The sequence below is a fragment of the Mugil cephalus genome, chromosome 6, assembly GCF_022458985.1.
Source record: "Mugil cephalus isolate CIBA_MC_2020 chromosome 6, CIBA_Mcephalus_1.1, whole genome shotgun sequence".
In the NCBI taxonomy this organism is placed as follows: domain Eukaryota; kingdom Metazoa; phylum Chordata; class Actinopteri; order Mugiliformes; family Mugilidae; genus Mugil; species Mugil cephalus.
In genome coordinates this window covers 16,298,051-16,308,879 of record NC_061775.1, presented here as the reverse complement: position 1 = coordinate 16,308,879, position 10,829 = coordinate 16,298,051, and the positions used below count along the sequence as shown (strand labels likewise).

The window sequence follows — 10,829 nt, the reverse complement described above, 5'->3', positions numbered from 1 at the left end:
TAAACAAACATGGCAACTTTATAGCTACAACTCTAAAACTAAAAAACAAAAAAAGAGAAGAAGAAGAAGAAGAAGAAGAAAAAAGAAAACACCAGTAATGGACGCTGCATTTGAACACAGAGACTAATGCTACTCTTCATATTAGCAGGTGTCAGTACTCAATATTCGCCATTCAAAACGTAAACCAGTAAAGCTATTAGCTTTGATAAGCTACTGCAACGGTCTTCAGTGTTTTTCAGGCCAAGGGCCCCCCAAGACTAAGTAGGGGCCCCCTACCTGCTATATGTGTTCTATATTAAACTCGGCCTGGTACTATTTATAAACATCATTATTATCATTTTGCATTCAATATTAAGCTTTTCAAAATAATACACAGGTTCAAATATTTACTTTTTCCATATATGAAATATGATTTTTTGCACTGTCAGCTTCTCTTCTGCTAATACTGCAGCGTGTTTCTGGATTTCACCTGGGAAGGTGACAGGTCTAGAGTGGCGCTCTGTGTGAACCGGTGCTGTTGAGACAGCTCCTGTGTCGCCGAATGAGTGAAGTGCTGACTGAAAGATAACGTCTTCTGCCTCCATTGATCCCTTTACTAAAATATGTTGGATTCATGTTAATGTGTATTGAAAGAAATTAAAATTTCTTGGGGAAAATAAAAAAAAATATATATATAAACAATGTCTGATCAACCAAGGATTTTGCGACCCCCTCCCTCATTGAAGACCTATGAGCTGTTGTTTGGAGCTGGCCTTCCCTGAATCATTCATTCCCTCTAGACGATAATCTTGTGAAAACATTTACTAATGTTCAGATGAGATGAAGAGTTTGAAGTGCCATTTGTTTATCGTCCTTTTCGCTTCGTGTGCACCGGTTCTCTAAGCTGAAAAGCCAAACAAGAGTGAACTCTCACACTGGTGAAGATTCACCGTGCTGAAAAAGCTGGAGAGCCACAGTCAAGGGTCTGGTTAGGGGCAACTGTGCGGCACACCCCAACAACTAGGGCCAAAGACACTCACTGAGGGCACGTCGTGAACGGCTTACAGTACTTATAGGCTTGGCGTTCCCCAAACACACCCCATAATGGTGCCTCCTGGAGCAACAAATGATGACGTTACAATGACATGAAGCTGTTTCCACGTGTTTGCACAGTTTATGCTAAGCTAACTGCCTGTCAGGTCCAGCGCTCTACTTAATGTGCAATTCATCGATAATTAAATCCTTAAATGGACATGAATGGGAGTATTTCCAAAAATGGAAAGGGAATAGTTTATTGAGGAGGAGAGCGGAAGTGAAGTGGACTTCCTGCGCCACGTGACGGCGGTACTCACCAGTGTACACCACTCCGTTGAGCTCCACTGACATGCTGATGCTGCTTGTGCCGTTGGTGGTAAGGTTCAGAGCCGAGTCTTGTCTGCCATCTGTCAGGAAGACAAACACTTTTCAGCTTTTTGTGTCATTGTTTTCAGGTTGAACTCGATTCCTTCCTTCTCCGCTCATAAACCAAACGTACATCACTTCCTGAAACGGTAAATGTTGCATTCGAATGCTTCATAAGTGTCCAATTTCTCTGAATTCACCAGTATTATCACATACTAAGAAAACATTGGCGCGCATCAGATAGACGAGACAAAGACAACTCCCGCTAAAAACATCAAAGCGTCTATGGGAATCCCCACACATGTAGTGTATGTATGCAGACAGCTTCCATCTGCTAAACGGGTCAACATGCAGGCCTGCTACTTCCTCACTGTTGGGTGCTGTGGTTTGTGGTGAGATGGCATGTGAACTAACTGTCATGACATGAAGAGGGAAACTGTGTAAAATAGAGATTACATGGCCAGCAGTAAAATTAACAAGGATACACCTAACACATCAGCTGATTAGGTTTCACAGTTACGACAAAATGATATAAAAGTATATCTGCTCAGCTTGGTCTGACGCATGAATCTATGTTTAACAGTATTCTTTGTGCTGATTGATTGCTTTCATTGCAAATACATGAATATGGATTTTCCCAATTCTTTAAGGCAGCACCCTGTAGTCTCTCCTATTATCCGTCTACATATTACCTTTAGGCAATGTCATTGATCACCAGAGGTTACGTTTTAATTTCCACGTGGGTGTTTGCATATATTGATGTCTGCTGAACCAGATGACCCTGTTCTTATCTGCTGCAACCTGTCACCGTGATGGACATATGTGGACAAGTGTTTACTTTTGTGATTTTATCACACCATCAATATCAATCAAAAATATGGTATATCTAATTTTATCAGGGCTGTTTTCCACTGATAGTGAATATTGATTTGCAGATTAAGGTTTAATTTCACAGCACTGTAGCGGCATAATAAGCAGCAAATATATTAAAAATCTCACAAAAGTAAGAGATTTCAAAACTCAGATAAAAAAAAAAGCAAAAAAGCAAATGCTTTTATCTCATGTTGGTGAGATAAAGGAGGAGTTTCTGAAACCGTCAACCCACCACAGACTTCTTCATTATGTGAAAACATGACAATCATGTCTGGCTGGTTCTTTGTTCCTCTAATTTGGTCTGAAATCATAAACTCCGCCGCGTGTTCAGTACCTTGGTTGTTGATGCGGATGTTCATGGGCAGCTGAGCGGTCATGGCCAGCAGGTTGTGTTGCAGCGCTCTCTGCAGCAGCCGGTGGTGCTCCTCGGTCGGCAGCGCCATCTTCTTCTCTGGCGGCTCACCGGCCTCCAGTTTGTCCCTCAGCTGCTCCAGAGCCGCCACCTGAGCCGCCATCGCCGCCTGAGCTGCCGCTGCCTGCACAGCGGCCACCGAGTGACCCGCCAAGGCGCCCACCGGCAAACGAGCCACACCGACCCCCGGCAGTGCCTGGCCTCCCTCCTCTTCTGGTTGGACAGCGCAGAGAAAGGAAAAATCCAGTCAATTGAAGCCAAATACAACTGAATAAGCAGTGTTATTGCACGTGAATGAGCTGGCTCGTCGACCGCAGTGACAGATAAACTAAGAAAAAGGAACATCTGGGTTTCTTCTCGACAACGGTATTCACCGAGTCACCAAGGAACGGTATAATAAACAAATCTGACCTTTCTTGATCTTGTGAATGGGCGTCAGCGAGGCCCCGTTGGTGCCCACCGTCAGGCCCACGCTGGAAGAGGGGAGCTTGGGCGACGACAGCATGGTGGGCGTCCCATTGGGCGAGTAGGTGAAGAGGGAGCTGCCAAAGCTTTGTCGCCGGCCCTCCCGTCTGTTGCTGTCGATGGCCGCCTGAAGTTCGTTGGGGTTGCTCAGACCCCTCTTGTCACATTCATATGGGTACAGGTACTTCATGTATCTGAAATAGACACAGTGTGTTCAGATAAAAGGTCCTAGAGATCTGCTGGCTGTGAATGAAAGTGGAAACTGAACCAACTGCAGGCAATTATGTCTACAAACGGTCCTAATATTGTGTAGGTCTCCCTCGTACTACCAAAACTGTTTTGACTCATCAGAGAATGGACATGGGCCTCCTGAGGGTTTCCTGTAATGTCTGGCAACAGAATGTGGTTAGTTGGGGCCTTTGGGTCCTATGGGTTGAGAGGAGGGACCTCAGTTGAGATGTTCCTAAACCATTTTTGTCACAAGATGATCAGTGTGATTCACTTCCTGCCTTCATCCCTGACCTGCTTATTGAACCACAAAATCATTGTTGGCAGCACAAAAAAAGATACCCAACACAAACGTAAGTTGCACTGTGTTGATCACAACTGTTGCAAGGTAAAGGTTACCACCCCTGTCCAATGAAGAAGCTACATTCTTCCCTTTGTAGTTTTTAACAGTGTGAATCTAAACAAACTAAACGAACAAAAGAATTTAACTGAGTAACCTTTGCGCTGCTTTAAAAGAAACAAGATGTGTACTGACTGTGTACGGAGGGTGAAGGCTGCACTGGTGATTGAGGTAGGCAGGTTGAGTCCCTTGGTGATCTCTCTCCACAGCTTCTTGTTGATGACCTCCACCAGGCCGCCCTTCTCCGTCACCAGCCTGTAGAGCATGTACAGATCCAGGACCTGTTTGGCCATGATGGGGATACGATTCACCGGGGTTCCTGCGACACGCACAGGGGGGAAAAGTCAAGACATAAATACTCGTACACAGTTAAGTCAATAAATGACTTTATTACAGCAAGCATATTCTGGTGCAGTTTGTGTACATTTGTGTTCTTCATGATATTCACAACAAGCCACCGTCACCATTTAATAACTAACTACATGGTTCTGTGGTATAATGACATTCAGGAAAAGAGGCTGAACGTTGGACAGTTGCTTTTGTACTTTCTTCAACACACAAAGATGCGTCTTAAAAACTTTGAGAAGATAGCAAGGGGGTTTGAGCTTCAATGATATACTGATAGAAGTATCTGGGCATTGGATTTCACTATTAAACATTAAAACAAATGACTATCAGACTATCTGTGACATTGAGGGACAATTCACGAGTACTGCCTATAGATGGCGCTGTCAGATTCTGAGAACAGACCAGGCAGACCCACCCATTAATGTTTCCAACACTGTAAACATCTCGTACTGTGGATTTTTTTATTTATTTTTTTTTCAGTTGTGAGCACATGTTTGTTGTCTCCCGTCAGTCATAGCTTTACTGGTATGATTACATAAACTATAAACCAGCCTGTGAAATTAACAATGCTTCCAGAGATATCTCATCTCAAACGGCCGTTTGCCTTCTGTGTGCTCAGCACAAATACAAGCAATCCAAAATTAACCTTAGGATAACAATTATTAGCTGTCCAGATGAAGGTTTGAGGTGTGGGCAGGGCCCTGCGGACACACAGCAGGATGGGAAGGTAAAACAATCCATCCCCAGGCGCTGATACAACGTGTCCCTTCTAGTTATAGCCTGGGAACGATGAGGGGCTGTGTGACCATAAAGCAATCATCTCCGAAATGAATAAAAACCCCACCCCCTGAGTGAAAGACGAGTAGACGGAGCTGTGTCATATGTCACAGAAGAACGGGGGGGTGGGCGATCTTCCTCTCTATATCCAACTATTACAGAGCTGCCTGGGACGGGCTGGAGATAAAACACGGTGGTGTAACGTGACAAGATAACAAGCTGAATGGAGTGTGCTTTAATGACAATGTTTAAAATGTCCAAACAAGCACATACCTCTTTTTTGCATGAAGCTGAAGAGGTCGTCCAGAAACTCTTTTCTCTTTGGGTCTCCATCCAGTTCATACAGCTGAGGGGAAGAAGAAAGAAGTTTATGTTAAAAATATATATAACAACAAAGACTGCCGAGATCAAAGTGCTCCGCAATGTCATAATCTATACGTCAGCATGCAAAGATGCATCGAACAGCAGACAGAGAATGACCTCAGCTGTTACTATGACAACAAGTAAGGCAGCGCAATGACTGAACAAAGCAAATAAAATCGTGTGTCTTTGAAACGCCGACAAGGACGTCTTTATCCTGGAAGGGCTGCCGCCTTCTGATCATAAAGGATGACAGAGGAAAGAATTAAGAAACGCTGCGGACCAGTGTGGCCTGATGAGAACCTGATGTGGGTGCAGCTGCTAGCGGGGCTCCGGAAAGTTCAGTGAAAGTTAGCAGTAAAAGTGAGGCGCCCACTCGGGGGAGTACAGTGGGGCCATTCAGCCGGTGGTTGTTTTTCTAGTCTCGTGTGCCAGATAGTGCGATAGTGAAATCTAAGTCTCTCTATTTATGCCTCACGGCTAACGTGTAGCTACCGCCTCACGTGCGAGGACACGGCGTCACCTTCACCCTCACCCTTCAGCCGGCCTCACGGTTTTATCTGACAGCCCAGATCGCGCATTAAAGCATCGGTGGCTGCACATCGCATAGTGTGTGAGTGAGGTCACGGAGTTTCATAATGTGTTATTGAAAATAACTGGTTGTGAAACACAATGTACAACTGAGCACCGCCAAACAAAACCACAGAAAACAGAGGCAACGCAATGCATTGTTACTACACAGCTATCACGCCAGCCCACAGCTAGCAGACAAGCCACTAGAGTAGATATCACATAAGGAAATCATTCAGCTCAGCACAAAACTGATGCAAACTGCGTCTGTTGGGATTTTGGATGGTTGTTTGGCTTAAATGAGGCCGAAACTGCCAGCAAACAAAGAAAAAGTAGTAAGTAATCGCAGGAAAATTTCACTGTTTTCCGACATTTAGACACCGAGATCCATCCCCCCCCCCCTAAATTGGTGCTCGTTGCTGAGGACTGTCTGTGTTTCCTTTGAGGGTTTCGGAGAAACTGAAAATGAAAGGCCTGTGATGGCGACTGGAGTGGCCTCTTGCCACTAAAAGAGACTGTCCCTCGCTGTGGCATTCAGCCCTCATTAGTGACGCCAAGCTGCCATAAGATCTTATTATCTAGTGGGTAGGGGGAGACAGAGGAGTCAGAGTCAGGGGTGGGGGGTGGGGGGGTTGGGGGCGTTGGACTGAAGATGGCTGAGGTAGATGTTGCGGTGGGGGGTTGCCAGCTAATGTACACGCCTGCTGGAGGCAAGGGGGAGTTTTAATTACAGGATGCATTTCATGAAGTGCCGCGCCATAAATCTTAGAAATTACCCCCCTGCCCAGTTCCCATCCCCCCACCCCTTTTTTCCCTGTGTTGCTTTATTTGCCCTCCCTCTCCCTGTTCTAATCACACCAATAAATATTTCCCTAGTGGTGGGGTGGGAGCGCTCAGATCCCACTTCCTCCAGTCCTCAAGATGTAGTAACAAAGCAGGAGAATCACAAACACACTGTAGATTTCGCCTCCGCGTTAATACCTGAAAAGGCCGAAGGTTTCGCTCGTACAAGCCTGTTGCTACTAAAGCCGACATTGTTCATTCGCATATATTTAAAAGACGCGCAGCCGGTGATGAAAGCCGGTGTGTTGATTAGCTTCAGTGTTTCCCTGCCAACTGAGGGATGTGGCGGCCAAAGGTGAAGTGTGAACTGTGTTAACACGCTCAAAGTATTTGTCTCACTAATGCATATCCAGTGTCAAGCCTCATTCAGCGTCCGCTATTAACGGACGTGCCCACAGTATACTGCTTTGTATCAACGGACACGTGACGGCAATCTAAATTCCTGCAGCTGTTACCTTCTGTTTCGATCCGCCGCCACGATTCCTGCAGTTTAATTTAGCCTTTGCCTGCAAAAAAAACCGAGAGCCTTCGGGATACGGTGATCACGTGTGCGGCCACGGCAGCACACTGAAGCGTCTGTGTTCATTTCTTGAAAAGGAAATAACAACTGATGCAGGGCTCACAATCATTAGCGTCGACTGATTATATTGAACTAATCCAATAAAGGTTACACTTTATGCTGTCTTATTACTTGGGACAATAAAAGAGTGAAAGAGGCCTCCGGTTTTCATCAAAGCAAAAGAGTCAGTATTTTTTTTTATACCTCAGATCATGACTTTATTGCAACCTAATGACACCAATCTGCTCATGTAAACAGCTGTAAAACACACACGTAATCTACGCTAGCACCACGGTGGAAAGGCTGGGCCGCGGAGCTGAGCGCTCCACTGGGCTGAGCCGGGGTAATACGATCGATTAATGATAAGAAACAGGAATGAAACGCCGAACATGTCAACCTGTGGCTCGGAGAGAGCTGTTAATGGAGCCACGTTAAGGAGAGAACGGGCTGAAAACAGTCGTGGGTCTGGAGGCTTCAGTTCGCGAGTAACTGACATCAACAGAGTGGGACCTGATTGTATCCTGTCCAACCGGCAAGACCACTGCCACCACCACACCCCTCGCTTTATATTCTCTGTATATATTCCCTCTGCCGGTCTCCCCGTATGTATATAGCATAAATACATGTGTGTATTTCGTCTTCCGCGCGTCTTAGTTTCTGTCTTTGCTCTCCCACACTTCCCACGTATTTAACTCTTGTCTACACCAGAGCTCCTCAGACGCCTCTACCACCCACCCACCCACAAACATATAGACTTTATCAGGCTGAAGTGGGTGTGGTTGTTTTAGGCTTATATAAGTTTTCACATCTATAGTGTGTGGACTGGGGCAGGGGCCCCTCCTGGATTAAAGCTCTGCTACACAGATAAACAATAAGAAACTAGATAAACGACTAGAAAACTGGGCCAACTGGTTGAGGCAGGGTTTACAGCCTGCGACAAAATCTTGTGGAACAAAGAAAAAAAAAAGAAAAAAAAAGAGCATTTTAAAAAGTGCAGAGCTGACAACAAAATATTTTCCTCCTCTGCTCTGAAGAAAACTTTTTCTTTGGCTCTTAGATTTAAAAAAAAAATTACACATAGTTATGACGGTGACAGTGGAAAGTTAACTATGTGTTTTAGACTTGACAACGCCGGATGAATGAGTATTCAGTGTTTGACTGCCGTCTGATAGTTTCCCACCCTGGCTCTGTATGTAGGTCAGAGGCAGCGGGTCTGCACATAAATCATACACAGGCTTTGGACACAGAAAACAAAGCGGTTTTATACTGCAAATAATCAGTAACCGCAGAGCAGCCTTCTGCAGAACTCAAAGTCGTGGCGGTGGCAGGTAGGCAGCGCTGCACACAGACAGCGTACGCATGTGTTGTTTGGAGTGGGGGTGGGGGTCACTCCACAGTTAATGCAAATGGAGGCCGGTTTTTGCCGTGTCACATAGCACATAACAGAGGCCCTGCAACTGAAAACCAAAACTGGGAGAAGACCGGGGTGTCGACCGCGTGCTCCCTTACACCTGCCGATCGGCCTCGTCACATTCATCTGAGGCTGACACGGAGGGAAACATGCAAATGGTCAAAGCACCACAGAAAACTAAACTAAAACCTCGTTACCGCGCGTTAAATTCATGCTCGCAATGTAAATGTCCGACCTGAGGCCTGTTACTTGGAATTAACTATAAAACAACAGCGCCGACGCGCATGGTTGCACTCGGCACCAAATGCAAAGCAGAGAGAATTTAAGGAAGATAACAAACATGCTTAAATAAGCGTCACTTAAATCTATCAAATAAAAACTTTACAGACTACACTGGCTGAGCCCATGATTTTTACGCAAAGTAAAACAATCATAATGATTAGGAGGATGTAGTGAACCGAAAAATAAAAAAAAAACACGTAATCACACTCGCAAACATACATAATATACATGACAGTGGAGTGCAGGGAGAAGGTTGGTGGGGGGTGAGGGTCACATGAACACATGATCAGCCATATTCAAACAGCGCATTGTTCCAGCCCAAAGCCCCTTTACAAATGTCATTAATGCACCAAAGCAAACACAACGAGCAGCGCAGGATCCCTTTCCACAACATATTCTCATAATGGAGAAGTAGCGTTGGCTGCACGGACTGCGTAGTATTTTAGGCCCACAGCGCGGGGCCCCGCCTATGTTAATCACTGCAAATTACAATTACGCAACAAGACAAAATGTCAGCAGTGACATAACATGATGGATGCTTCTTTAAGTGCCAGCACATAGTTGATATGCTCGCTATAAGGTACATACACGCACACTGACTGGCACATAACGAACAGCAGTTTCTCTTATTCAAAGCAGAGCTGACGTCACCGCGTATCTTGTTTTGTTCGTCTGCTCTTCTGCTGCAGAAAACAGAACTCTCCACTTGATATCTGATGAGGTTGAGGCAAACTTTACACTGGGTTTTTAATTGTGGTTTACCAGCAGTAAGTTCATGGAAGTGAAGCTTAAGTGAAAAGAAAGTATCTGCTGTACACAGAGGGAATTTCCCCCGAGTGGGTTTACAGGAGAGCCCATAATTCGGTTTGACTGTAATGGAGACAATACTCTATCTATTGAAGCGATTGCCATCGCGGAGGTAAGGTTTTTATAAGTGCCGACCACAACCTTGATGATGCTCAATCTTATCAGCACTTTTAGCAGCCAAATGTTGTTATTACCCATCAAAAGGAGCAGGTTGTAGTCACACGACACAGTGACACGCAACATGACAAACAGCAGAAGAAGAGCAGAAAATATCTCTGGTTCATTACGAGAACCTCTTTTTATTAAAAATAACCCGCTGACAGAGCTGGAGACATGTAAATAGACGGGTATATTTTTAAAGAGAAATCACAACGCTACATAAAGTAAGTCCGGATTTCCTCATACAGTCATTACTGAAAGACGCAGTCGTCTTTTAACTTGATAAGAGAAACCAGTTGTGAGAATGACACGTCAACTGATTTCTTAATCTGTTGTTCCGCTCGATCATTGAATAAAAAGGATTCAGATTCCTCCGGAGCCCTGTTTTTCTTCCCCCTTTGTTGTTTTGGATCCTCCTTGGCACGCCATCCTACGCGGATCCAATCAAACACGGGGAGAGCACAACAAGTCCCCGTTCTTGCTTGCTTCTTTGGTCACTTGAGTGAGAAAACATTTTCAAGTACACGTACAAGTCAGCGCTTGAAAACTGAATTCATACGAGGAACGCACTGGTCATGGCGATAAAGACCCGGCGCAGTGAAAACACACCAGAAGGTGACACAGCCTCGAGACAGCAGGACGAGTTAGCCAGCAAACACTGGTCGTTACGCACACACACACACCCTTCTGTGACCAAAGGCAAAAAATAACAATTTAATGTATGTCATTTAAAAAGGTAAACCGACAGCACATGTTCACAGAGCAACTCCCGGAACCGGTTTAGCTGAGCAACTGCAGAGATCTAACAGTGTATTGGCATCAGCACGTTTCAGATTCAGCTCATGTTTGCTGAACAGCTACAGTGCAGGTGATGTTAAGCCCCGCACCGTCTCACGTTCACCTGGAAAATAATCCTGTCGGGTGCCTGTCGGCATCGACGTGCCTCCACAACCTG

The 10,829-nt window shown here is 45.2% G+C and overlaps 1 protein-coding gene across 3 annotated transcripts in view; it reads right to left on the bottom strand.

The window, feature by feature from the left end:
* Positions 1 to 10,829, bottom strand: part of arid3a (AT rich interactive domain 3A (BRIGHT-like)) — a 40,477-nt gene that overhangs the window by 6,203 nt on the left and 23,445 nt on the right. For 2 of the 3 annotated variants that reach the window (XM_047586772.1, XM_047586773.1), the window contains exons 4-8: positions 5,157 to 5,229; positions 3,894 to 4,077; positions 3,077 to 3,324; positions 2,588 to 2,878; positions 1,332 to 1,421 (exon numbers count right to left, since the gene is read on the bottom strand). In XM_047586772.1, the coding sequence (XP_047442728.1) occupies positions 1,332 to 1,421; positions 2,588 to 2,878; positions 3,077 to 3,324; positions 3,894 to 4,077; positions 5,157 to 5,229 (886 nt within the window). The remainder of the gene's footprint in view (positions 1 to 1,331; positions 1,422 to 2,587; positions 2,879 to 3,076; positions 3,325 to 3,893; positions 4,078 to 5,156; positions 5,230 to 10,829) is intronic. The other variant, XM_047586775.1, reaches the window with a different exon arrangement.